We start from the raw sequence: 27,959 nt of genomic DNA, 5'->3' as shown, positions 1-27,959 counted from the left end.
TTTATTTTTTTTGTTTCCCATTGAATACATACAAATACATAGACAATACATGTATAAACGCACCCACAAACACACTGAGAAAAGTATATCTACATTACGCATACAAGATCATTCATTCTGAGATCCTTCTGTAGCCTGTGTCACCAAAATATGCCTCAAATATGAGGACCAAAGGGTGTAAATCATCTCAAGTGTATGTATTGGAATCCAAGTGACACTTGTCTTTAACGGTGTGAGAACTCAAGGAGGCGTCCTCACAGTGAGGGGGCAGCAGTGAGCAGGCACTTGGCATCTCTGGAGAGGAAGTGGCCCACGGGACTCCTCTGGCCCCAGGTCTGCTGCAGGACCTCGCGGTCCAGTTTGTTGAGCCTCTGGGAGCACAGCCGCAGGTCCTGGACCTGTTCTGACAGGCCGTCCAAACTACAGCTGTCCCAGGGGCCGGCTACCTGACAACCTGAGAAAGAGAGATGGAACAAATTAGAGGGACTTAGAGAGAGACAGAGACAGACTGAGAACCAATAGACTACTATAGGCCTAATGTACCTTGGAGGTTGAGATGGGTCAAAGGTCTCTGGGCATCACGGAGGGCGGAGAGGAGGCTGTAGAGTCCTGCTGAGGTCACTGCCGGGTTCCCTGACAGGTCCACAGACACCACGGAGGGACAGAGAGGCAGACATCTGGACACACAGAACATACGGATCTCAATACTGGACAATCACATAAACCAGAGGTACTGTACAGGGCGGACACTTGGAAAAGGCACAGGCAGCTCAACTAAAAGGACAAGGGTGACATGAATAGAGAGAAAACACAAAATGCACACACACCTGGCGAGGGTGGCCACGCTGTTGTCCGTCAGTCCATTTCCCCCCAGGCTTAGGTGGGTCAGGGAGCAGTCATCCTGTGGAACACACAAAGAACCAGTCAGAACCATGTCCTCCGTGACTCAGCAAGGGACCAATCAAATCCCTGATCTCATGGTGTGCCCTTGACCAGGCAATTAGAACTATGTATTAGTAGTAGACCTGGGTGTGTATTTGATCATATATTTCAAATAGTTATTTTATGTGTGAGTATTTTCAAATAAATGTGTCCCGAATCAACTACTTCTATTGGTTAAATGGATGGAAGTGTATTTGAGTCAGTGAACTGTTTTTTTCAAATACATGCCAATACTTCAAGTGGATTTCCAAAAAATGTGTTTTCTGGAAAATAATGCATGACGTGGAAGGTGTTCCACGACACGTTAGCGGAGTTGCATTATTTTTCAGAGAACGCATAAAGCCCTGAGTTGATTATCCCTTTTATACATACCATGGCTATAATTTAACGTATTTGCCGCTAGAAATGTATTCATTTGCCAGTAGAAAATGTGACAACATCCACTGAAGTAGCTAGCAAGTTTACTGGCTAGATAGTGGCAGTAGTTGCCTTGGTAACCAAACCATCATCCTGGGCTTGCTATTATGAAAATCTAATTAAACAATGCCAATGTTTTCAATTCAACTTTTGCCTTCAAAAGCAGCTCAAAAATAGAACATGTAAGAATGAACTTCATAGCCATTGAATTATACCGCGCAATTGTATGGAAATAATTAAGCAATAAAGGCCTGAGGGGGTGTGGTATATGGACAATATACCACGGCTAAGGGCTGTTCTTAAGCACAACGCAACGCTGTCAGAGGAAGGCCCAACGCTTGGACACAACCCTTAGCAGTGGTATATTGGCCATATATCACAAACCCCAGAGGTGCCTTATTGCCATTATAAACTGTTTACCAATGGAATTAGAGCAGTAAAAATAAGTGTTTTGTCATACCCGTGGTATACGGTCTGACATACCACAGCTATCAGCCAATCAGCATTCAGGGCTCGAACCACCCAGTTTATAAACGCGCAGGGCTCATTATAAACTGGGTGGTTCGAGCCCTGAATGCTGATTGGCTGACAGCCGTGGTATACCACAGGTATGACAAAACTGTTATTTACTTTTATAATAGCAATAACACACCTCAGGGGGGAGTGATCTACAGTACATTCGGAAAGTATTCAGACCCCTTGACTTTTTGCACATTTTGTTACGTTACAGCCATATTCTAAAATTGATTCAATTGTTTATTTCCCCTCATCAATCTACACCCAATAACCTATGACAAAGCAAAAACAGGTTTACAATTTTTGCACATTTATTAAAAATAAAAAACGTATATAAAAATATAAATATCACATTTACATAAGTATTCAGACCCTTTACTCAGTACTTTGTTGAAGCACCTTTGGCAGTGATTACAGCCTCAAGTCTTCTTGGGTATGACGCTACAAGCTTGCCACACCTGTATTTTGGAAGTTCTCCCATTCTTCTCTGCAGATCCTCTCAATCTCTGTCAGGTTGGATGGGGAGCGTCGCTGCACAGCTATTTTCAGGTCTCTCCAGAAATGTTTGATCGGGTTCAAGTCCGGGCACTGGCTGGGCCACGCAAGGACATTCAGAGACTTGTCCCGAAGCCACTCCAGCGTTGTCTTGGCTGTGTGGTTAGGGTCGTTGTCCTGTTGGAAGGTGAACCTTCACCACAGTCTGAGGTCCTGCGCGCTCTGGAGCAGGTTTTCATCAAGGATCTCTATAATTTGCTCCATTCATCTTTCCTTCTATCCTGACTAGTCTCCCAGTCCCTGCCGCTGAAAAACATCCCCACCACAAAGCTTCACTGTAGGGATGGTGCCAGTTTTCCTCCAGATGTGAAGCTTATGGCATTCAGGCCAAGGAGTTCAATCTTGGTTTCATCAGACTAGAGAATCTTGTTTCTCATGGTCTGAGAGTCCTTTAGGTGCCTTTGGGCTAACTCCAAGTGGGCTGTCGTGCGCCTTTTACTGAGGAGTGGCTTCGTCTGGCCACTCTACACTAAAGGCCTGATTGGTAGAGCGCTGCAGAGATGGTTGTCCTTCTGGAAGGTTCTCCCATCTCCACAGAGGAACGCTGGAGCTCTGTCAGAGGGACCATCAGGTTCTTGGTCACCTCCCTGGCCAAGGCCCTTCTCCCCTGATTGCTCAGTTTGGCCGGGCGGCCATCTCTAGGAAGAGTCTTGGTGGTTTCAAACTTCTTCCATTTAAGAATGATGGAGGCCACTGTGTTCTTGGGGACCTTGAATGCTGCAGAAATGTTTTGGCACCCTTCCCCAGATCTGTGCCTCGACACAATCCAGTCTCGGAGCTCTACGGACAATTCCTTCGACCTCATGGCTTGGTTTTTGCTCTGACATACAGTCAACTGTGGGACTTTATATAGACAAGTGTGTGCATTTCCAAATCGTGTCCAATCAATTGAATTTACCACAGGTGGACTCCAATCAAGTTGTAGAAACATCTCAAGGATGATCAATTTAAACAGGATGCACCTGACCTCAATTTCAAGTCTCAAAGCAAAGGGTCTGAATACTTACGTAAATAAATGTTTTATTTTTAACAAATGTGCAAATGTCTAAAAATCTGTTATTGCTTTGTCATTATGGGTTATTTCATGTAGATTGAGGAATTTATTTCATCCATTTTAGAATAAGGCTGTAACAAAATGTGGGAAAAGTCAAGGGGTCTGAATACTTTCTGAATGCACTGTATGGCCAATATACCACGGCTAAGGTCTGTGTCCTGGCACTAAGAACAGCCCTTAGCCGTGGTATATTGGCCATATACCACACCTCCTTGGGCCTTATTGCTTAAATATTCAACTACTTGTCTTTTCAAATAAACAATATCTGAATACTTACTTCAAGATGTACAGTATGGGAAAGTAATTGAGAAATTTTAAATAGTATTTGAACCCAGGTCTGCTTAGTACCAGGCAGTTAGTACTATGTCACCCAATATATCAATGTTGAGTTCTCAGCTTGGCCTCCAGCTTAAACATTAGGCGACATGAATCCTACTTACAGGGGGACTATCACTACATTTGTTCCTCTATTGAAGACAATCTTGACATAGCTCCCCTTTAAGTCAAATGCTATACACACTTTAAGATACAACCATTGTGTCTTCCTCAACATATCAGCACATGTTTCTTGGCCTGAATAGCAAAGGCAAAGTTGTGCAGCAGATAAGTGTGAATGACATGCTTCCTTTTCAACCTGTGAAATGTTATTTCCACATGCTTTCAGCTGCGCCTGCCTCAGACCTGTGGTACAGGTAACTGCCAAAATAAAGGAAACCCCAACAAAGGGAGTTGGGCCACTGCGAGCCGCCAGAACAGCCTCAATGCACCTTGGCATAGATTCTACAAGTGCCTGGAACTATATTGGAGGGATGTGACACCATTCTTCCATGAGAAATACCATCATTAGGTGTTTCATGTTTGTGTTGAAACATTTTCAGGCGCCACTCCAGAATCTCCCATAAGTGTTCAATAAGCGGAAATTAGTTCGCATTTTCTACCTCTCGTTCCGTTGGGCATTCCTAAAGGGGAAATGAATGGGGAAAATAAATGGGGTATAGGGAGATAACCTCAGAACTTATTTTTGGCATAACACAGGCTAAAGATATCTTACACGCTTTGTTCTTGGAGAGCCTTTATGTGCTCAAAATAAGTAAGTTGCCAACGAGTCACTAACTGTCAGAGAAATGGAACTACAACATTAGTCGCAACATTTTCACATCACTACAGCGACCACGCAAACTAGTCTACGCTACATTACGCCAAAAAGCTAGTTGGTTTAGTTAGCCCTTCTGCTTACCAGCTCAAACAAAAATGCAAGGATGGTATATTGTTTTGCTCCAGGCTGCAAACCATATCTCTTCAGCGGGAAGGTGCTCATTTTATCGTTTCTCAAACGATGTTGTCCCGAGGAGACTTTGGGTCCGTCTAATAAGTAAGCCAAGTCTGTTAGCTAGACGTCAAAGGCATGCGACCAGAGGTTTTTTTTTTATTTTTATTTTTTTACATGTTAGCACAGATGTTAGCTTTTTACAAAATTCACAAAAAGTGATGTTAGCTGATGAGATCTCATAGAAGAAAATGTATAAGATCTCATAATCCTGTATAGGGTTGCACATTATGGGGAACATTCAGAGGTGGAAACTTTCCGTGGGAATTAACAGGAATATATGGGAATTAAAGGGAATACATAGGAATTAATGGGAATATATGCAAATTAATATTAATACCATTTAAATGTAGATGTTTTTTTGCATCGGATATATTTACCATATCATATGGAGACAGAAACCTTTTACCTTATCATAAGTAGACATAATTGCAAATGATTAAATCCTTCCAATAGAAAAAAAGAAACTATTTAGTTACAAATTTAACTTAAATGAGTTGACTCTTCACATGGGAAGATTTCACTGAACAACAAAAGAAAGGGACTATTGAATGATCCCCAATGATCCATCGCATCTCCCAAAAATGTTTTCAACATACATCAGTAAAATGATAGTCTAGAAACTAAAGCTTTGGTTGTCTTCCTCTCAGGCTTCCATGTCTTCTCCCTGGACCTCCTCAATGTCCACCTCTTTAACATCAGACTGAGGCCTCATCTTCACTGTCACTTTCCAACCTTGTTGAGGATGGCTCGTTGTCAGGCTCAAAAAGCCTCACATTTGCCCGAACGGCCACCAATTTTTCAACCCTTGTATTGGTCAGCCTGTTGAGTGCTTTGGTGTGTGTGTTCCCAAACAAGGACCATTTGCGCTCTGAGGTGGCTGTTGGTGGTGGGATTTGTAGGATGCCTCAGATCCACAAAGTCCCTTCCACCAGGTGGCTGAGGAGATATGTTGGCACCACTGCCATATTGCATCTCCATCCCAAAGCCCTTGCTTGGAAGTGTGCTTCGCCAGACTGCCAAGAACCTTGCCCTCATCCAGGCCAAGATGGTGGGACACGGTAGTGATGGGCATTTTTATACTAATTAACTCAGGTACCACACCTGTGTGGAAGCACCTGCTTTCAATATACTTTATATCCCTCATTTACTCAAGTGTTTCCTTTATTTTGGCAGTAACCTGTATGGGTTTACTGGTTACAGAGAAACAAGAGTTACCAGAAACCTAACCAATTGTTTGGACAAATACCAATAAAAGCTTTTTATCATTTACCAATTTATTTCTTGTAATTGCACATCAGTTTCTTTTCGTGTACCGTCATGGACAAATTTACACCCACTTAAGGCTACTTAGAGAATGTGATAGTTTGTGCAGTTCTTTAGCCAAACAATGCTTAATTAATGTCAAGTATTCTAATGATGCAGTATTTGAATTTGTGTGTGTGTGTGTGTGGGCCAGCGCGCATTTGTGTGTTTGCATGTGCTGTGTACCTGGGACAGGACTGACGTCAGGTGTTCTAAAGCAGGGTGGTCAGCGGGTCCACAGCGGATGGCAGACAGATGGATGTGTGTGAGACAGTGGAGAGGCAGAGTCTTCAGGACCAGCTCAAAGCCTGTAGAGCCCAGAGCATTATGGGATAGATTCACAGACTTCAGGTGCCCTGTACCTGTAGGATGATGAGATGATACTGATTCTTCTGGAACATTTCAAATTACCTCAAACAGATAGCAATGCATCCATTTGGAGTTGTCTCCTTCACCATTTATTTACATTATATTTAATAATAAAAATAATAAAATAACATTTAGCAGATGCTTTTATCCAAAGCGACTTACAGTCATGCATGCATACATTCTATGTATGGGTGGTCCCGGGAATCTGGAGTGGCTAATGCTAACATTTAGAATATCAGTGTGAAAAGGGTATATTAATGAGCCTGTTTACCTGCCAGGGCTCTGGCCAGTAGGAGACGGTGTTGCTGTAGGCAGCGGGCTGTGAGGTTGCAGGCCTGCAGGGAGAGGCTTGCCAGTAGGGGGCACGCTGACAGCAGGCAGGACAGGGCCTGGGACAGACCATCACCCAGCGGGTTCACACTCAGGTCCAATTCCTCCAGACACTAGAGAGAGATGGGAGGGAAGAGACGACCATTTTGTTTAGCTAGCCATCAACACATCCATCCATATGTAGCAAGGCGGACTTGATGTAGCCGCACTACGCCATCCTTTACATAGTCATCCTGTTCTTATAGTTTAGATATGAATAATCGACACGTTGCTGAACCTATAGGTGAGCAACAATAGTGAACACATACATACTACATTATTGATTCAAACTTTTGGTCAGTCCATATACTATTCTTAAATAACATGAGCTCTGTGCAGAATAGAACAATATAAAATTACACAGACCAGTGTCCTGTAAACCATCACTGAAGATAGGGTACAGAATCCTGGGCCCCTACAAGTCCATATAGGGGCACCGCGAGAGTCTTACAGGTGAGTATTATACGTCAGTCCCATAGTGATGCATATGTTTATGAAACAACATTCTGGGATGCTAAAACATTCAAGGACATTCAAGGACTTCTGACATTCATAGCTTCACTTGCGTTCCAGCTGAGAGTATTTCATTAGAAAATAAGAAACTATTCTTACAAATTACACTAAGTAAATACAAACGAACTAAGTAAATACAAAATCAATCCTATTTATACTGAACGAAAATATAAAACGCAACATGTGAAGCGTTGGTCCAATGTTTCATGAGCTGAAATAAAAGATCCCAGACATTCTCCATATTCACAAAAAGCTTTTCTCTGTTTAGTACACAAATGTGTTCACATCCCTGTTAGTGAGCATTTCTCAATTTTCAAGATAATCCATCCACTAGACAGGTGTGGCATATAAAGAAGCAGATTAAACAGCATGATCATTACACAGGTGCACCTTGTGCTGGGGAAAATAAAAGGCCACTAAAATGTGCTGTTTTGTCAACACAATGTTGAGGGACTGTGCAATTTTCATGTTGACTGCAGGAATGTCCACCAGAGCTATTGCCAGAGAATTTAATGTTAATTTCTCTACCATAAGCTGCCTCAAACTTTGTTTTAGAGAATTTGACAGTACATTCATCCGGCCTCACAAACGCAGACCACGTGTGGCCACGCCAGGCCAGGACCTCCACATCCGGCTTCTTCACCACCAGGATCGTCTGAGATCAGCCACCCAGACAGCTGATGAAACTGTGGTTTTGTACAACCGAGGAATGTCTGCACAAACTGTCAGAAACCGTCTCAGGGAAGCTCATCTGCGGGCTCGTCGTCCTCACCAGGACGTGACTACAGTTTGGCGTCGTGACCGACTTCAGTGGGCAAATGCTCACCTTCAATGGCCACTGGCACGCTGAAGAAGTGTGCTCTTCACGGATGAATCACAGTTTCAACTGTACCGGGCAGATGGCAGACAGCGTGTATGACGTCGTGTGGGCGAGCGGTTTGCTGATGTCAACATTGTGAACAGAGTGCCCCATGGTGGGGTTATGGTATGGGCAGGCATAAGCTACGGACAACGAACACAATTGCATTTTATCGATGGCAATTTGAATGCACAGAGATACCGTGACAACATCCTGAGGCCCATTGTCGTGCCATTCATCCGCCGCCATCACCTCGTTTCAGCATGATAATGCACGGCCCCACGTCGCGAAGATCTATACACAATTCCTGGAAGATGAATCCGTGTTGCCCAGCAACAGCCCCAAAACATCACTGCTCTAGAGGAGATCTGCATGGAGGAATGGGCCAAAATACCAGCAACAGTGTGTGAAAACCTTGTGAAGACTTACAGAAAACGTTTGACCTCTGTCATTGCCAACAAAGGGTATATAACAAAGTATTGAGATAAACTTTTGTTATTGACCAAATACTTATTTTCCACCATAATTTACAAATAAATTCATAAAAAATCCTACAATGTGATTTTCTGGATTTTTTTCCCTCATTTTGTCTGTCATAATTGAAGTGTACCTATGATGAAATTTACAGGCCTCTCTCATCTTTTTAAGTGGGAGAACTTGCACAATTGGTGGCTGACTAAATACTTTTTTGCCCCACTGTATTTGTAAGACGATTTTCCACCACAATATCCAGCAAGTTCGCACAGCCATTGAAGAGGAGTGGAACAACATTCCACAGGTCACAATCAACAGCCTCTATACGTGACACGCTGCATGAGGCAAATGCTCACACCAGATACAGACTGGTTTTCTGATCCACACCCCTACCTTTTTTTTAAGGTGTCTGTCAGCAACAGATGCATATTTGTATTCTCAGTCATGTGAAATCCATAGATTAGGGCCTAATGAATTTATTTAAATTGACTGATTTCCTCATATGAACTGTAACTCAGTAAAATCTTTGAAATTGTTGCATGTTATGTTTATATTTTTGTTCAGTGTAGTTACCGGGAAAGCAGGTTGAGTCTGCCCTTCCAAGGCGTTCGCCGCCTTCTTCAGCCCCTCCCCCGTGATGTGATTGGAGGACACATCCAGATGGCGGAGCCGGGGCATGGTGACGGCAGCGGCGACCAACTCAGGGAAGAGGTCATCGTGGAGACGGTTGCCAGACAGCTGTAGCTGGGTGAGGCTGGCCTGCAGTTTGAGTGCACGGAGGAGAGGGGAGAGGGAGGAGGGGGGCAGGCTGAGGCCACACACTGACACAGAGGGACTGCCGTCCTGCACCTCACACAGACGAGCCACACGCTTGTTCTCCTCTAGAGAGACAACACACACACACACACACACAGAAACACATGGCATGGATTAACAATGCACTTCAGGTATTCAAATACCAGTAATTTAGGCATACACTCTCAAAACGTTTAATTCTGTTATTCACCGATGAACTGGATGTCGATAAAGGTAGCCCCACGCACCTCTCTGATTCAGAGGAGTTGGGATAAATGCGGAAGACACATTTAGGTTGAATGCATTAAATTGCGCAACAGACTAGGTTTTCACCTTTCCTTCCCTTACTCGCACATCTCCGCGGGCAGGACATTAACCAGGGAGGTTATCAGTTGTTCACATACTCACCCACTGCCAGGCTGTGGCAGGCCTTCTTGTAGCGCTCAGGAAGAGGGGGGAGGTCCCACGAACACACCTCAGCCAGGACCTGCAGTGGACATAATCATCAGCCTTTTCCTTATTTAGTTATGTTCACTACATGAACAACTGCAGAGATTACACATTTGTGCATCTAATATTGCAATCCTTCACATCACCATTTATAACTGAGGCAGCGCTGTTCCAGATTATCAGCACAAGTAGCAGAATGTCACATTCCTACTTATGCCAATTTCAAGGTAGGAGTTTCTTCTACCGACAGATCTAGGATCAGATTACCCTATCCTCACTCTTAATGTTAACCATTAGACTGAGGGATTAAATAAGATCTGATCCTGTGTCAGTGGTTAGAAAAGGTCTAACGCAGCAGTTTTTATCTCAATATCAAATCATTTCTGGGTAACAATTAGGTACCTCAGTGTGAATGTTTACAATTAAAATGGTCAAAAAGGAACAAAAATAGCTTCTTAGCAACAAAAATGTTGCTAGGAATGTCGGAGTGGGCAGGGGAAAATTAGCTGTTATTGGCAGAGAAGCAGGAAGCACCAGTGACTCTGTCTATAAAAAAAAAGGTGGTCAGATGAAGTAGATGCTAAACTACAGGACTGTTTTGCTTGCAGACTGGAACATGTTCCGGGATTCTTCCGATGACATTGAGGAGTACACGACATTAGTCACTGGCTTTATCAATAAGTGCATCGAGGACGTTGTCCCCACAGTGACTGTACGTACATACCCCAACGAGAAGCCATGGATTACAGGCAACATTCGCACTGAGCTAAAAGGGTAGAGCTGCCGCTTTCAAGGAGCGGGACTCTAACCCGGAAGCCTATAAAGAAATCCCACTATGCCCTCCGACGAACCATCAAACATGCAAAGCGTCAATACAGGACTAAGATTGAGTCGTACTACACCGGTTCCGACGCTCGTCGGATGTGGCAGGGATTGCAAACGATTACAGACTACAAAGGGAAGCAGAGCCGAGAGCTGCCCAGTGACACGAGCCTAGCAGACGAGCTAAATTACTTCTATGCTCGCTTCGATTCAAATAACACTGAAATATGCATGAGAGCATCAGCTGTTCCGGACGACTGTGTGATCACGCTCTCCGCAGCCGATATGAGCAAGAGCTTTAAACAGGTCAACATTCACAAGGCTGCAGACCCAGAGGGATTACCAGGACGTGTACTCCGAGCATGCGCTGACCAACTGGCAAGTGTCTTCACTGACATTTTCAACCTCTCCATGACTGAGTCTGTAATACCAACATCTTTCAAGCAGACCACCATAGTCCCTGTGCCCAAGAACACTAAGGTAACCTGCCTAAATGACTACCGACCTGTTGTACTCACTTCTGTAGCCATGAAATGCTTTGAAAGGCTGGTCATGGCTCACATCAACACCATTATCCCAGAAACCCTAGACCCACTCCAATGTGCATACAGCACCAACAGATACACAGATGATGCAATCTCTATTGCACTCCACACTGCCCTTTCCCACTTGGACAAAAGGAACACCTACGTGAGAATGCTGTTCATTGACTACAGCTCAGCGTTCAACACCATAGTGCCCTCAAAGCTCATCACTAAGCTAAGGACCCTGGGACTAAACACCTCCCTCTGCAACTGGATCCTGGACTTCCTGACTGGTCCAAGCACAACAAGACAGTCGTGAAGATGGCACAACAAAACCTATTCCTCCTCAGGAGACTGAAAAGATTTAGCATGGGTCCTAAGATCCTCAAAAGGTTCTACAGCTGCACCACCGAGAGCATCCTGACCGGTTGCATCACTGCCTGGTATGGCAACTTCTCTGCCTCCGACCGCAAGGCGCTACAGAGGGTAGTGTGTACGGCCCAGTACATCACCGGGGCCAAGCTTCCTGCCATCCAGGACCTCTATACCAGACTGTGTCAGAGGAAGGCTCTAAAAATTGTCAAAGACTCCAGTCACCTTAGTCAGACTGTTCTCTCTGCTACCGCACGGCAAGCAGTACCGGAGCGCCAAGTCTAGGTCCAAGAGGCTTCTAAACAGCTTCTACCCCCAAGCCATAAGACTCCTGAACAGCTAATCAAAGGGCTACCCAGATTATTTGCATTGCCCTCCCCCCCTCCCTCCCTCCTTCTACGCTGCTGCTACTCTGTTATTATCTATGCATAGTCACTTTAATAACTCTACCTACATGTATATATTCCCTCATTTACCTCGACACCGGTGCCCCCGCACACTGACTCTGTACCGGTACCCCTGTATATAGCCCCGCTATTGATATTTACTGCTGCCCTTAAATGATTTGTTATTGTTCTCTTACATTTTTTATAGGTATTTTCTTAAAACTGCATTGTCGGTTAAGGGCTTGTAAGTAAGCATTTCACTGTAAGGTCTACTACACCTGTTGTATTCGGCGCAGGTGACTAATATAATTTGATTTGATAAGTTTGGAACTCTTTCCTATTGGTCTATTAATTAATTTACTCCATCCTACCAAAACAGGCTGAAATTTCAGGCGATCTTTTCAAATAGCTCTTACACTAAAAGTGCATTATCATTTTCACACAATTATTCCAACCTCCGGTGTTTTATGTGTATTTCCACACTATCGTAAGTGTTTGGCCTCACCTCTTCATTGGTGTGGAGAACAGCCAGTAGCAGGTCTTGGGGAGAGAGCAGAGCGCCCTCTTTCTGCAGCGAAAGGCGTGGCAGGAGGCCACAGGCCTGGTAGTAGCGCTGGGCCGCCTGTTCACATAGCCACGACACCGTGCATGAGTCTGCCTCGCTGGAATACAGAGTGTTACACACACACACAGTGTTATGAGCACGCACGCACACACCCCCCCAGTTACAAAATATTTTCTTCTTCTTGAACTGCACTGTTGGTTAAGGGATTGTAAGTAAGCGTTTCACGGTAAAGTCTACACTTGTTGTATTCGGCGCATGTGACAAATAAAGTTTGATTTGATTTTATTATAGAAGCTGAATCTCAAGCAAGGCCAAAAGGGCCCCCCAAGTGCGGCAGGTAGCCTAGCGGTTAAGATTGTTGGGCAAGTAACGAAAGGTCACAGGTTTGAACCACTGAGCCGATTAGGTAAAAAATCTGTCCGTGCCCTTGAGCAAGGCACTTAACCCTAATTGCTCCTGTAAGTCGCTCTGGATAAGAGCGTCTGCTAAATGACAAACATTTCAATTTAAATGTACCACTTTAGACATTCACTCTCTTTCACACATACATGCAGGAAGACAAAGACACCAACCTATGTGGTACTGGTATCAGAAACACGTTAGCTTGAACCCTGACCCGCATTCTGATTGGTGCAAGCATTGGCGCAGCGACTGCCTGGTTTGGGACCTGAGGTTGAGAGGCAGAGAAATACAATTTTACAAACAATAAAAATAGAACTACTAGAACAAAATCCCCATTCAAGTCAATGATCCGTGATGGGTGAACCAGTCTAGTAAAATATATTTCTACGTTACAAACCATGAACTACCCATGAACTGAGTCTGCGACATATCTTTGCAAGTCCGTCCCTGACAGTCCAAAACAGAATCTTGATGAACGATGTTCCGGTAACAGCCTAATATGTCCTGCTACAGTAATGATGTGACTTGACTGTCTCTCGCGCTGTGCTTGATGGAGCTTGCTTGTTAAAATTGAACCAATAGAAAAGGTCCAAAAGGGCAAACCCGCCCACCTGGCACTCCAGGCAGACTAAATGAAAACGCTCAAGGTATTTGAAAGATTTGAAATAGTATTTGAACCCAGGTAGGATCTCACTTGATCTCTCTGACCTGCTGAGTGCTGTAGCGGGTCTGAGGCGGCGTGGAAGCTTGAGGGTCGTCGTCGTCGTCAGTTACGGTGGGACTCTGTGGCCTGCTGACCTCTCGGCGGCCCAGCATTACCATGCCTGAGAGCTGAGTCATCTTCACCTGCCGCGTCATGCCGCGCAGAGGGAGACCCCTACTGGAGGAGGTCGACACTGCAGGACGAAAAAACAAACAAACAAAAAAACTGGTTGTGATTCCACTGGCTATTACTGCCCCTTATAGTTCATAGATAGTAACATGGATATGCTTGTGCTCCTCTGTTAGCTTCCATGTGGTTTCTACATTGAAGTATAGAGATGGGGCTGTGTGTGTGTGTGTGCGCGCGTGTGCATGTGCGTGTAATCAGTGCAGCTGCTACACACCTCTGCTAGCCATTTCAGTCGTGGTTGAACGACAGTTCTGACTCCTGGCCCCTGATGACATCATATTCAAGTCCCGCCTTCCATTCTGCTCCTCCCCCACTCTCCTCTTTTTCTTTGGCTGAACATTGCCCATGTCATTCTCCAGCCAATCATCTATCAGATATTCCTCCTCAGGAACAAGCGCTGGCCTGCTATTTGACGACACCGCTGGTGTGCTGCTGAACTGTGGCAGGCTCTGGGAGAGAAGGCGGGTCTTGGCACTGCCTAGGCCACGAATGGCACTGTGGTACTCCTCCCTGCCAAAGACAGAGGGTACCGCAGACTCTCTCGCTTCAGGAACAGAAGAGCTCGTTTCCTGGCTGGGGGGATCTTCCTGTGGAGCTGGGGCTGCTCGGAAACGTCGGCGTGGTCGGACAGGGTGCAGAGGGCTAACCGCGCCATCCAAGTCACTGTGGTCGGAGGAGCTGCTGTCATCCTGAGGAAGACAGAGATTATTTGTCAGCAGGAACAGTGTCTCACTTGCAAATCTGCTTCACAACAACTAACTTTATGAACGCTGCTCTTGACTGAGATTCTATGACAGTCGTAAAGTGCTGGGTCATTGAGATTTGGTTTCAAACCTATGACAGACATCTAATTTCCTATGTTGTAATTCAACTAGTACCCCAAAGAGGATGGAGGCCTCTGTCCCTCTGTGTCGTTGTTGGGGCCCCGCTGTGCCTTTGGAGTGGCTCGGTTTGGGGATAGGTGGTACTGCGCTCTCCTTGGGGCTCCTGGTTCTGGGCTGGATGTTGGTGGACGAATGGCGCCCTCCGGTGGGGATCAGAGGCTCTGAGTTCTCAGCATCAAACAGCTGACTGTCCTGCAGAGCATCAAATGGCTTGGGGGGCGCGGGAGCGGTGGGGACTGTGGTAAAGAGAGTGTAGAAAAGTTAAGCGCACAGTAGAATAGTTAACGTCCTTACAGCAACAGGAATGTATATTGTGTGAGACGCCATATTTTCTGGACATTAATTAAGCAGATTTTAGGCCTCACAAACAGTGTGTGTGTAAGATGATGAATTCACATGTACGGGGTATATTTACACACAACACAAACTAAATGTGACACATTGAATATACAACAGGGTTGGGGTCAATTTCATTTTAATTCTAGTCAATTCAGGAAGTACACTGAAATTCCAATTCTCTTTGACGCTTTTTCACTGAGGAACATTTTGAATTTGGTTTACTTTCTGAATTGACTGGAATTTCAATGGAATTGACCCCAACCCAAACATAAAGGCCTCATAACCACACAGTTTCATTATATAAACCACTCTTCACTGTTCTAGCCTTCTTGTATTGCATAGGCCTACACCCACCAGAGGAAGTATGTAGGCCTCACCTAACCCTGCTAGGGCCCTCCTCAGCAGTTCCTCTGTGCTGGACAGCTCATGTCTAGCCTCCTGGTCCAGCTCTCTTCTGTACATCCTCTGCCACAGACGCAGGCTGTCCAGGGGTGTCTCACCCTGAGGGGGACACAGACATACATGAGCCACTTGCACAAACACTCACAGGTGCATGCACACCCCTCCCAAACAAACATGCGCACAGTCCTCCAAAACACACACACACCATCTTGTCCTGACCTTGGCATTGCGGACAGTGACTGAGGCCCCCCTCTCCACCAGTAATCTGGCCGCTTGGAAGTGTCCACAGTAGAGGGCGTCATGCAGGGGGGTGACCCCCTCACACAGTGACCCCCCCGGGTCGTTAATGTCAGCCCCCCTTTCTAGCAACAGAGCCACCACGTCTGAGAGAGAGAACAGAGAGGGAGAGAACAGAGGGCGAGAGAGAGAGAAGCAGATGAGGGTTAAAATGCTGATTAAGTCCAGACCTGCCAACCCTGTCCAGCTTTTTAGAGTACCAGACGCGCGCGGCAAATTGGGGTTTCAACTCAAGCGCCAAAAAGTTCTCCCCCCCTCGAACGCTCACTGTGTGAGTCTGATCAATTGTACCAAATGAAGTCTATAAAAGGTTGGAGTACCTTCTTGACAGCATTCCATTTACACATATGGTAAAAGTCACTAACAAGATGTAATTAGAAAGAACACACAAAGGGCCTTCATTCTTGAAGTTTTTTTATTTTATTAAACAAAATAACAAAGTTATTTGTTTAGGTACAAAATGTACAAACGTCTTATCCACGATAAAAAAAAATGGAAACTCTGATAATTGTTTGAAGCAGAGCATCAGTATCAAATAAACATGTTATCCATAATAAAAACAAAAAAGCTATGATAGGAAACAGTGGGTGAGAACAAATCTTCTGGAGACAGATTTGCCTGGTAGCTAGCAGATTTAGGCTCACGCAGCAGAGCATCAGGGTAGACTTCTCTGTGGCAAACAGTTCCTCTGGCAATCGTTGAAACCTACTTGGTAACGAGGGCACTCAGCATGTCTGTACTGAGGGAGGCTCTGTACTGGGTTTTGTTCTTGGAAACGAGACTGAGTATTCGTTCGCAGTCTGCATTGCTGTGGACTATGACCAATATCCCCAGCATCACAGCCGAAAGGTGGGAGTAGACCAGGCTGCCCCCCCCTTCTCATTGTGCCGATTTCTCTCCAGGCCTGATCCGTGCGCATGTTGACCAGACTCTGCTCAAAGGTTGTTGCCTGATAAAGTCTAAACTCATCTTCCACCAGATCAACAGAGGCTCCCTCGGGAATAACGCAGGGAAAGCGTGCCATGGAAAAAGTTGAGGGATGAGAACTTGGTTGTCTGCCTGTTGGCAATGTCAGCGACCACTGCATGCTGGAGGAGCACATCTCCAAATGGAAATTTCATGTAGTCTACTGCAGAAGAAAATATATTGCTGACATCTGCATAGGTCTTCAGATCCAGCTTGCCTTGGACACCAAGTTCAGTCTCTATAGTAGAGGAACGCTTGTCACCTCTCAAAACAGGACCATTCACCAAGGCCAGCTCACAAGTCTTGGCTTTTTAGACACGGTTCCTAATCAACACTAGATCGCATCGACACAGACTGCAAACTGGCTACACAAAGCTTAAGTAGGCTACCGCAAAGGGAATCTGACCGCTGTTCAGTAGGCTACCGCAAAGGGAATCTGACCGCTGTTCAGTAGGCTACCGCAAAGGGAATCTGACCGCTGTTCAGTAGGCTACCGCAAAGGGAATCTGGCCGCTGTTCAGTAGGCTACCGCAAAGGGAATCTGGCCGCTGTTCAGTAGGCTACCGCAAAGGGAATCTGGCCGCTGTTCAGTAGGCTACCGCAAAGGGAATCTGACCGCTGTTCAGTAGTCTACCGCAAAAGGGAATCTGACCGCTGTTCAGTAGGCTACCGCAAAGGGAATCTGACCGCTGTTCAGTAGGCTACCGCAAAGGGAATCTGACCGCTGTTCAGTAGGCTACCGCAAAGGGAATCTGACCGCAGTTCAGTAGGCTACCGCAAAGGGAATCTGACCGCAGTTCAGTAGGCTACCGCAAAGGGAATCTGACCGCAGTTCAGTAGGCTACCGCAAAGGGAATCTGACCGCTGTTCAGTAGGCTACCGCAAAGGGAATCTGGCCGCTGTTCAGTAGGCTACCGCAAAGGGAATCTGACCGCTGTTCAGTAGGCTACCGCAAAGGGAATCTGGCCGCTGTTCAGTAGGCTACCGCAAAGGGAATCTGGCCGCTGTTCAGTAGGCTACCGCAAAGGGAATCTGACCGCTGTTCAGTAGGCTACCGCAAAGGGAATCTGACCGCTGTTCAGTAGGCTACCGCAAAGGGAATCTGGCCGCTGTTCGCTAGAAGAGTCCGGTGTTTCAGCCTATGTAAAGGTGCCTATTGGAATTCTTTGCAACGCATACATCATTTCAGATCTTTGAAATTGATCAAATCTCAAATCTAGTGCAAAGGCACTTTAGAAGCATTGCCTCTATAGCTAATACAGGACACTCATTCATTCTTCATCGCGCCGTCTTCTAAACTCCCGACTCCATTTAATGCCAAGATGTTTATATTTATTTTGATTACGTATACTTTTGTAATGCTTTTTTGTGACGTGGATCATAATTACAGTTACAGTCTATCAGGTTGCGTGATCCTCGTAATGTTACGTGGAAAATACAACTAATGGGATGCAGAATTAAATGTATATCACACTCGCACAAACGTGACCAGTTCTTTTTTGTATTTGCATTTCATTTCTTTCACTAGCAAATGCAGGTGAACTGCTGGCACTTTAAAGCCCACTGAATGTCCATCTTATGTTCGCTAACGTTAGCTTGAAACAATCCATGTTCACCTTTCCACAACACACAGAGTCGAAAAGGGATTTGGCCATGTGTTTACGTACAGCTGACAGTCGGCAAACTCAGCATCACAACAAACAGGGGGTAGCTACGTCGAATAATGATGTATTAACCTCCATGTCCGTTGACACAAACCCCTTACATGTCTGTGTGTTGCAGCTCGAGAATCGGGATGTTAGATTTACTCAGTGGATTTATTTTTTATTAAAATAAAAAAATAAAATTTAAAAAACGTGCAACATTTAAAAAATATATATTTTAAAAATCAGGCCCTATTCATTTCTGCATACTTTTAACTGTTACCTGTGTGTCCGTGGTTGCTGGCCTCGTGGAGAGGAGTCCAGCCACAGTAGTCCCTGGGGTTGACAGGATGACCCTGAGACACAGACATACTGGCTGAATACTACCATAGACAGTACCATAGCCACAGAGAAGTAGTAGGAGTATAAACCCAGTTCCACTCACCTGCTCCACCAGGTACTGGACCTGCTTCAGGTTCCCATCTATACAGGCTCTGTGGAGAGATGTCTCCCCCTTCTCATTCCTCTTGTTCCACTGAAATCGAGACAGACATGAGCCTCTGCTTCTTTCAGTAACTTGAATGCAGACTGCTTACACAAGCAACATTTTTTTTTATCCCAGACAAATCAAAAACAAAGCCATCATTGACAAATCTGGCACTTACCCGACCCGACTTTCTCTTGCCGCTACAGACCATCTTGTCATCGTCCTCTACGGAGAGACAAGAGAAAGACACTCAGACAATTAGCCAGACGTAAATAATCTGCCAAAGCAGTGCCAATTTTCATTGCTTTATTCAGCAACATCCTGTATGCTAAACTAAATGACTGGATAGCTCAAACTGAGATAAAAGGTGCTTATTCTGTCATATGATAGATGCCCGCAGAGGACAAACATAGCTGTGGAGGCCGTAGTCTCACTCACCAGAGTCTGAGAGCTGGATATCGCTGTCCTCCATGGGTTCACTGTTCTCCATCTCCTCTTCGTCCTCCTCTCCCTCGCTCCCCCCCTCAGGACTCCAGCCCTCGGTGGCACACAGCTCCTCTAGCCTGGCCTGCGTGTCATCAGTCTGCGACGAGCCCCTGCGGCTCTGGGCAGCTAGCCACGTCTTCAGGACTCGCCTCTGATTAAGAGAGCGACAGGAAGGCGAGAGACCAAGAAAGACAGAGAGAAATAAATAAAATTAAGATGGAAAAGAAAAACGCGGTTTCTGCTGTCCGTAGAAAAAAAGATTTGATCTATACAGGCCTAGTGCTTTTCATTTCACTGGGGGGGAAAACGATTAGCATATTTCTATGGTGAGCCCAGTCAGTGGACCACTACAACCTACAGTACCTGTAGTTTGGGTTGGCCAGCCCTCTGTGCACAGCGCAGGGCAGTGTCGTAGCTACAGTCCACATCCTCCACTGTCCTCCCACTCTCCTCCTGGGCTGCTGCGATGTTCAGCCACGTGTTACACTCCTGACAAACACAAACACACACAAAAATGACGTGAACATGGATTAAAAGAAGCACAGTCAATGCTGATAAGATAGTATGCACCAAAAGAAACTTTTCTATATGACAAGCCCAGACTAAGAAATCCAGCCCCATTCTGTCCAGCCCCAGGCCTGAGTCCCAGGCACACCCAGGCAGGTCGTACCTCTTTGGGGTTGCCCTGTCTGAGGGCCAGCTCCTGTCTGTAATGCTCCACAGCCTTGTCATGCTGCCTGATGTCTGTGTAGGTGGCAGCCAGGGACACGTGAATGACAGCCAGCTCCCGAGCAGGCTTCCCCAACGCCTCTGCACTGGATAGCTACCGAACAGCGGCAACAGACAAGTGTCATGTCATTGGATAGGTCAAGGTTACACAATAAATACATGGATTGTTCATGCAGCTCACGACACACAAGACTGACAGGTATACATTACGGCGGGAGTGGGGATAAGGAACGTTTGGATGGACGTGTACTCATCCAGGCAAGTGATTTAAATAGTTCAACTTTAATAAACAGGAAGTGAAAATGGACACCGGAAGTGGTGACTGTGTGGGGCTAAGTGAGTGTGATGTTTTCACCTGCGTACGGTAGGCGTCCAGGGCGTTGTGGTAGCATCCCACTTTACAATAGAGGTCCCCCAGCTGCTCCGCCAGTCCCACAGCCTCCTGGGAACGCCCCTCGTCACCCAGCTCCCCCACTGCTTCCTCCAGCTGACTGCCCCGAATCGCTACGGCAACCACACACACACAGAGTTCAAAGTTGCTGCAAGAGTAAGAAAAACCATTGAATCTATGAAAATGACATTTTCCCCCAGACACAGACAGAAAGCCCAGTCCATGTTGACATGTGTGGCCCAGCCCCACTCTCTCCATCTCTGTGGTTTTAAGAGAAACAAACAAGCCTCTCTCTCTCACCTTGTTTGAAGGCCTTCTTCACAGCCTCCCTGTCCACAGCCTGCTGGGAGCCCAGAGAGAAGGCCTTCTTCAGGGAACGCCTGGCCGCCACAAAGTCCCCCAGAGACAGCTGCACCTACACACACAACGTACATAGAGACACATGTAACAGAGGTGATTGAGTGACCACCCTCACGTGATCCCTTGAGAAACCCTGCTTAAGATCTGAAGAGTTGCATTGCGAGTTAATACCCAGGCTTTTAATGGGCAGGTGGAGACCCAGGCTCGAACCCTGTCGCATGCTCGAATGCACAGCCAAATGCGCACACACACACACACACACACACACACACACACACACACACACACACACACACACACACACACACTAGCTTATACTGTTAATGTGAAGTCAGTTCTAACATACAACTGTAATGCTTTATTACTGACTGAATTAGTGTGTTCATTTAAAATGAAAAATCGAACGCCAAGAGAATTTCCACTCCTTACCTTGCCGATGGAGTGGAAGCACTCGCTCTCGCTGAACTTGTCTTTGATCTTGCGGGCACACTCCTTGGCCTGCTCCAGACTGCGCAGGGCATTGGAGTGGTGCCCGTTGCGGAAGTAGATGTTGCCCAGGTTTAAGTTGGCACGGTACAAATCCTCCAGGAGCTGGTTCTTCCTATACAGACAAGGCAGAGGGACACCAACTCACTTAAAGGTAAGATATTAGGAAAGGTACAAGGATGCCATGGCTTGAACCTTACTCTAGGTCCTAGTTCAAAGTGTATTAGACCTAGGTATATATTTACAGAGTGTGGCATTGTATTGGGCTGTACTTCATGTTCTGTCTGCTATTAAATGTGTGGCATTGCAGGTGTATCTGTAGTCTAGCCGATGCCACTGAACAGCAAGCGTTGGTGTCATGGTGTGCTAACTGTGTTACCATTGACAGACCAGGGCCGCATCCACAAAGCGTCTCAGAGTAGGAGTGCTGATTTAGGATCAGAATCCCACCTGTCCATATAATCTTATCAATTATGATGTGAAAGGCCAAACTGATCCCCCGTGGATACGGGCCCAGGTTGAGGTGAGCTCTTACTCTGCAATGTAGATGCTGAGGCGGATGTATTCACTGCATTGCTTGGGCTCCCCCAGGTGGTCACACACCAGCCCAAGGTTGAGGTACAGGCGAGCCCTCATCTCACTCAGCTCCAGAGCACCCACTGTTCCTGAGGGAGAGAGGAGATGAAGCGTTGTACAGGAGGAAGAGAAAGACGGAAAACCATGAATAGGCCCAGGGGTTTATCCTGATCAGATCAAGTGTTCAGGAAAAACTCTGGGCCCCAAATATGCCCAAAAATGTGACTTTTCTGTTCACACATTTATTTGCCTCACTTGGATTCATATATAAAAGCCATCCCACAAACACACAGTACCAGTCAAGTTTGGACACACCTACTCATTCAAGGGTTTATCTTTATTTTTGAAAACTATTTTCTACATTGTAGAATAATAGTGAAGACATCAAAACGATGAAATAACACATATGGAATCATGTAGCAACCAATAAAGTGTTAAACAAATCAAAATATATTTGAGATTTGAGATTCTTCAAATAGCCACCCTTTGCCTTGATGACAGCTTTGCACACTCTTGGCATTCTCTCAACCAGCTAAATGAGGTAGTGACCTGGAATGCATTTCAATTAACAGGGGTGCCTTGTTAAGTTAATTTTTGGAATTTCTTTCCTTCTTAATGTGTTTGAGCCAATCAGTTGTGTTGTGACAAGATAGGGGTGGTATACAGAAGATTTCCCTACTTGGTAAAAGACCAAGTCCATATTATGGCAAGAACAGCTCAAATAAGCAAAGAGAAACGACAGTCCATCATTACTTTAAGACCATCAAGCATTATGATGAAACTGGCTCTCATGTGAACCGCCAAAGGAAAGGAAGACCCAGAGTTACTTCTGCTGCAGAGGATATGTTCATTAGATTTACCAGCCTCTGATTGCAGCCCAAATAAATGCTTCACAGAGTTCAAATAACAGACACATCTCAACATCAACTGTTCAGAGGAGACTGCGTGAATCAAGCCTTCATGGTCGAATTGCTGCAAAGAAACCACTACTAAAAGGACACCAATAATAAGAAGAGACTTGCTTGGGCCAAGAAACACAAGCAATGGACATTAGACTGGTGGAAATCTGTTCTTTGGTCTGATGCGTCCAAATTTGAGATTTTTGGTTCCAACCGCCGTGTCTTTGTGAGACGCAGAGTAGGTGAACAGATGATCTCCACATGTTTGGTTCCCACTGTGAAGCATGGAGGAGGTGGTGTGATGGTGCTTTGCTGGTGACAGTGTGTGATTTATTTAGAATTCAAGGCACACTTAATCAGCATGGCTACCACATCATTCTGCAGCAATACTCCATCCCATCTGGTTTGCGCCTAGTGGGACTATCATTTGACAATGACCCAAAACACACCTCCAGGCTGTGTAAGGGCTATTTGACCAAGAAGGAAAGTGATGGAGTGCTGCATCAGATGACCTGGCTTCCACAATCACCCGACCTCAACCCATTTGAGATGATTTGGGATGAATTGGACCGCATAGTGAAGGAAAAGCAGCCAACAAGTGCTCAGCATATGTGGGAACTCCTTCAGGATTGTTGGAAAAGCATTACTCATGAAGCTGGTTGAGAGAATGCCAAGAGCGGGCAACGCTGTCATCAAGGCAAAGAGCGGCTACTTCGAAGAATCTCAAATATATTTTGATTTGTTTAACACTTGATGACTACATGATTCCATGTGTTATTTTATAATTTTGATGTCTTCAATATTATTCTACAAATAATAAAATTTAAATAAAGAAAACCCTTTTTATGTGTGAGGACCGTCAAAATGTCCTCAATTCTCCGAATTTTTGTTGGTTTACTGTTCTTGTGGTACTCACAAGTATAGTAAAACGTGTACACACCTTCCAGTTCTTTGTCCACAATAGTCATGCTCTTCTTAAAGGCATCTTCCGCATGCTTCAAGCTGTCCCTCGATTGGTCAGACTCGTAGCGGAAGAGGAAGGTTCTTCCAATGGTGGCCAGTGCCCTTTGTTCCTCTGCATGATCATTGACGTCGCGAGCCAGATGAAGATGACGTCGCTGGTGCTGAATCCAAATACACACTCTTAATTAATATACTCTGCTTGTGTATGATTGGCAACAAGTGAAATGGTGGGGATACTCTTGTAATAAACTGTTGGTTAGTACAGAATCTGATTGTATTAAACATTTTGCCTGTTCTTGTTGTGCCTTTCAGGCTGCATAGTTAGTCACAAAAATGTATCCAAATGTGTAGCACAAGACCAATCTGAAGCTCCAGTCCTGTGGACAGTTGGCATCCCAAGTAATGTGCCCATCTGAAACAAAAGCAGGTAGAGGATCAGAGAGTAAAGCTTGAGTTGTTCACTCACCTTCAAAGCCGCCGCAATGTTCCCCATCTCCGCATAGCACTCCCCGATCTTACGATTTGCCACTGCACGTCCAATGACGTCATGTATTGCCGTGGAAATGTTCAATTCCTGACGATGTTCCTCAATGGCAGCTCCATAATCACCTGATAGGAAACAAAATGTGCAGAATCGTAGAGATGAATCAAGAAAAAACATGATGATTAAATGATTCCTCATGAAACACTGACAAAAAAAAGAACATGACTTGGGGGATTTTCTCGAAATGTAAAGCATAGAATAGTCCTTTGGAGGAAGGATTGTTGACATATGCTTTTAGATACAAATGTCAAATATGATTGAGAAATAATTACTCAAAATTGCTAAATGTATGACATTTTGGCCTCAACCAGGCCTTCTTTAAGACTCCATGTTTCATCTGTAGACGCCACAAAACAAAAATTGGGGTCATATGAAACTTAACGCTTGCTCTGTAATAGGAGTAGTATTTTTGATTTGAATCAAATAAACATGAATTTTTCAATATTGAAAAATATAAACATGAATATTGAAATCCCAAATCTTAGATTTGGCAAATGTTTCAATATTGTTGAACATAATACTCTATTGCATATCAAAGTTCCAGAGTGGGATCGCCAACAGAGGGCGGCCATTTTCACATTCACTCTGTCGGTATTGCTTACAAATTGGATCATAACTCTAAAAGTAGCAGAGATCACACCCTGGAACTTTGATATTCCCTTAGAGTATATTATATTCAATAATATATACAAAGATTAAAATCTAAAATGTTCTATTTTCAATATTCATGTTTATATTTTTCAATATTAATATAAAAAGGTTATTGAAGTCAAAATACTATCATATTACAGAGCAAGCAGTACATTTTCATATAAAACCAACATTTGCTTCGTACCACCTAAAGATGAAACCCTATGGAGTCTTAAAGGAGGCCTGGGAAAAGGCCAAAATGTCATAAATATGCCAACTTTCCTAATAGCATAACTGAGAAATAATTTTAATACAAACATGTCAACAATCCTTCCTCCAAAAGGACTATTCTATGGATTTGTTAAAATACCAAAATTCATGGTCTTTTTATGTCCGAGTTTCATAAAGAATAGATATGACTAAATTGACACTTTCTCTATGCAATACAGTAAAAAGATGACCACATTACCATTTCGTGACAGCACCTCTCCCAGTTGATTGCACAGACTGGCCTCTTCTCTCAGATTATTATTGCTCTGAGCTTTACTCTTAGCTTTCTCTAGTTCTGTGGGTAAAAATATGTGTGTGTAAAATAATATATATATACACACACAAATATACACAAATGACAATTGCCAGAATGCCTTGGTATGAGGTATGTTTGGTCAACAATAGTCTCGCGTTGCCACACCTTCAACATCATGTCAACAGCAACCAGGCAATCATGATATATATAAAAACGTTCTGGCAAGTTTAGCTAACAGCCAATGCAGCTTTTGGCAACTAACGTTAGCCAGCTAGTACTTATCGTTACATGATCGGAGTAAAGGTGAGCAACTTACGTTTTATCTCCCGGGCAGTGCTCATCTTGTCCCGTTTGAAAGCGTACGTTAGGCAGAACTGACCAAATAAATCGAAGATCTGCAAGCTAGCTAGCTAGCTATCATTGACAGAGTAAGGTACTAACGTTACACGGCTGGCTTGATAGCTAGCTAAATTAGCTGGCTAACTAGGAGTGATTGTGAAGACACTAACATCAGCTACCGTTTTTATTGTTCTGTCTGCTGTTCGACTTTACCGACTACCTCATTATACGATTTCTACACTCACATTTTTCTTGATCATGAACCATAGTTCCTACATACTCCGATTATTAACGTTAATCCGTTTTTTGTAGCTAAAATCATTTGTTGTCGTCTCAATAACTTTCCATAAAATCCCGCCAATGTTTATTCTTCTTCGGGATTGGGTTGGCAGATCATATCCAACGTTTAAGGTGCATACACCGCCACCTACTGTAATGGAGTGTGAGGCCAGTCACGGCCTACCTACATTAATAAATTCTCTTCATTATTCCTGTTCCTCTAAGAAAGTGAAATAGAGCCCTAGACACCACTTCCCTCCCCTCACTACACCACCCAAACCCGTCCAGCCTCTCCAACCCTTTCACCCAATCTCACCCTATCTACGTCATACAGTTCACAAAATATCAACACACTTGCACCGTTTCCTCCACTAAACACTAATAATCGTAGACTTGTTTCATGTCTCCCTATCATCCATAACGTGACATTCAAACCTGTGTGCCCAAACCGTAGTCTACTCCACACAACTTCCTCTCTCCTACATCCCATACTCCCCACCTCTTCCTTTACTGACCGGTGCAGAGGATAAAATTGCCTCCCCTTACGTCTAGCATCCTACTCCCTTTGCCAAAGATTGAGCCCTTTTGCCCGGATCAAGAACTTGACTTCCCTGCGGCCCAGCGGGACCTGAATATCTACTCCCTCTCTCCTCACAGCACTCTTAGTCACAACATTGTCTTTCTCATTATCCTCCACACCCACATGGGCCCAGCAAAAGCTTACCACCACTCCCATTCTCTCAAATCCCATTAACAGCACCATCCTATCCGACCTGCCCGTCTTCACACTACTCAACACTACATCAGAATCAGAGCAGTTCACCACTCTGAGTGGTTTCACCTCCTCCACCCATCTCAAACCTAGAATCATGGCCATCAACTTGTCCGCATACACTGACACATAATCAGTTAACCGCTTACATACTCTAACATTGAAATCTGGGATATACACCCCTGCCCCCACTCTACTGTACCACTGACTGGATCCTCTGAACCATCTGTATACAGTTGAAGTCGGAAGTTTACATACACTTAGGTTGGAGTCATTAAAAATAGTTTTTCAACCACAATTGTTTACAAACAACAATTGTTTACAGACAGATTATTTCACTTATAATTCACTGTATCACAATTCCAGTGGGTCAGAAGTTTACATACACTAAGTTGACTGTGCCTTTAAACAGCATGGGAAATTCGAGGAAATGATGTCATGGCTTTAGATGCTCCTGATAGGCTAATTCAAATCAAATCAAATGTTATTGGTCACATACACATGGTTAGCAGATGTTAATGTGAGTGTATCGAAATGCTTGTGCTTCTAGTTCCGACCATGCAGTAATATCTAACAAGTAATCTAACAATTTCACAACAACTACCTTATACACACAAGTGTAAGGAATGAATAAGAATATGTACATATAAATATATGTATGAGCGATGGCCGAACGGCATAGGCACGATGCAGTAGATGGTATAGAGTACAGTATATATATATGAGGTGAGTAATATAGGGTATGTAAACATTATAAAAAGTGGCATTGTTTAAAATAAATAATGAAACATGTTCAATTTGGTTTAAATAATGCAAAAACAAAGTGTTGGAGAAGAAAGTAAAAGTGCAATATGTGCCATGTAAGAAAGCTAACGTTTAAGATCCTTGCTCAGAACATGAGAACATATGAAAGCTGGTGGTTCCTTTTAACATGAGTCTTCAATATTCCCAGGTAAGAAGTTTTAGGTTGTGGTTATTATAGGAATTATAGGACTATTTCTCTCTATACGATTTGTATTTCATATACCTTTGACTATTGGATGTTCTTATAGG

General features: G+C 44.5%; 1 protein-coding gene across 1 annotated transcript; it reads right to left on the bottom strand.

Moving 5' to 3' along the window:
- tonsl (tonsoku-like, DNA repair protein) lies at positions 1 to 26,207 on the bottom strand. Its single transcript, XM_038967477.1, has 28 exons — positions 25,833 to 26,207; positions 25,460 to 25,555; positions 24,283 to 24,425; positions 23,794 to 23,977; positions 21,914 to 22,043; positions 21,322 to 21,493; positions 20,833 to 20,947; positions 20,497 to 20,645; positions 20,083 to 20,235; positions 19,776 to 19,901; positions 19,365 to 19,563; positions 19,105 to 19,151; positions 18,885 to 18,974; positions 18,723 to 18,795; positions 15,753 to 15,916; positions 15,509 to 15,632; positions 14,787 to 15,028; positions 14,123 to 14,597; positions 13,725 to 13,912; positions 13,187 to 13,281; positions 12,555 to 12,711; positions 9,904 to 9,982; positions 9,274 to 9,581; positions 6,757 to 6,928; positions 6,303 to 6,478; positions 828 to 901; positions 544 to 677; positions 1 to 454 (listed from the first exon to the last, which is right to left on the bottom strand). Exons 1-28 carry the CDS (start codon positions 25,855 to 25,857, stop codon positions 255 to 257), a joined length of 4,290 nt encoding a protein of 1,429 aa, XP_038823405.1. The 5' UTR covers positions 25,858 to 26,207; the 3' UTR covers positions 1 to 254.
- Positions 26,208 to 27,959: the final 1,752 nt, after the last annotated feature.

Source organism: Salvelinus namaycush, chromosome 28 (genome assembly GCF_016432855.1).
Source record: "Salvelinus namaycush isolate Seneca chromosome 28, SaNama_1.0, whole genome shotgun sequence".
NCBI lineage: Eukaryota > Metazoa > Chordata > Actinopteri > Salmoniformes > Salmonidae > Salvelinus > Salvelinus namaycush.
The sequence above is the reverse complement of the archived record's forward strand: the minus strand, read 5'-3'. Positions and strand labels throughout refer to the sequence as shown.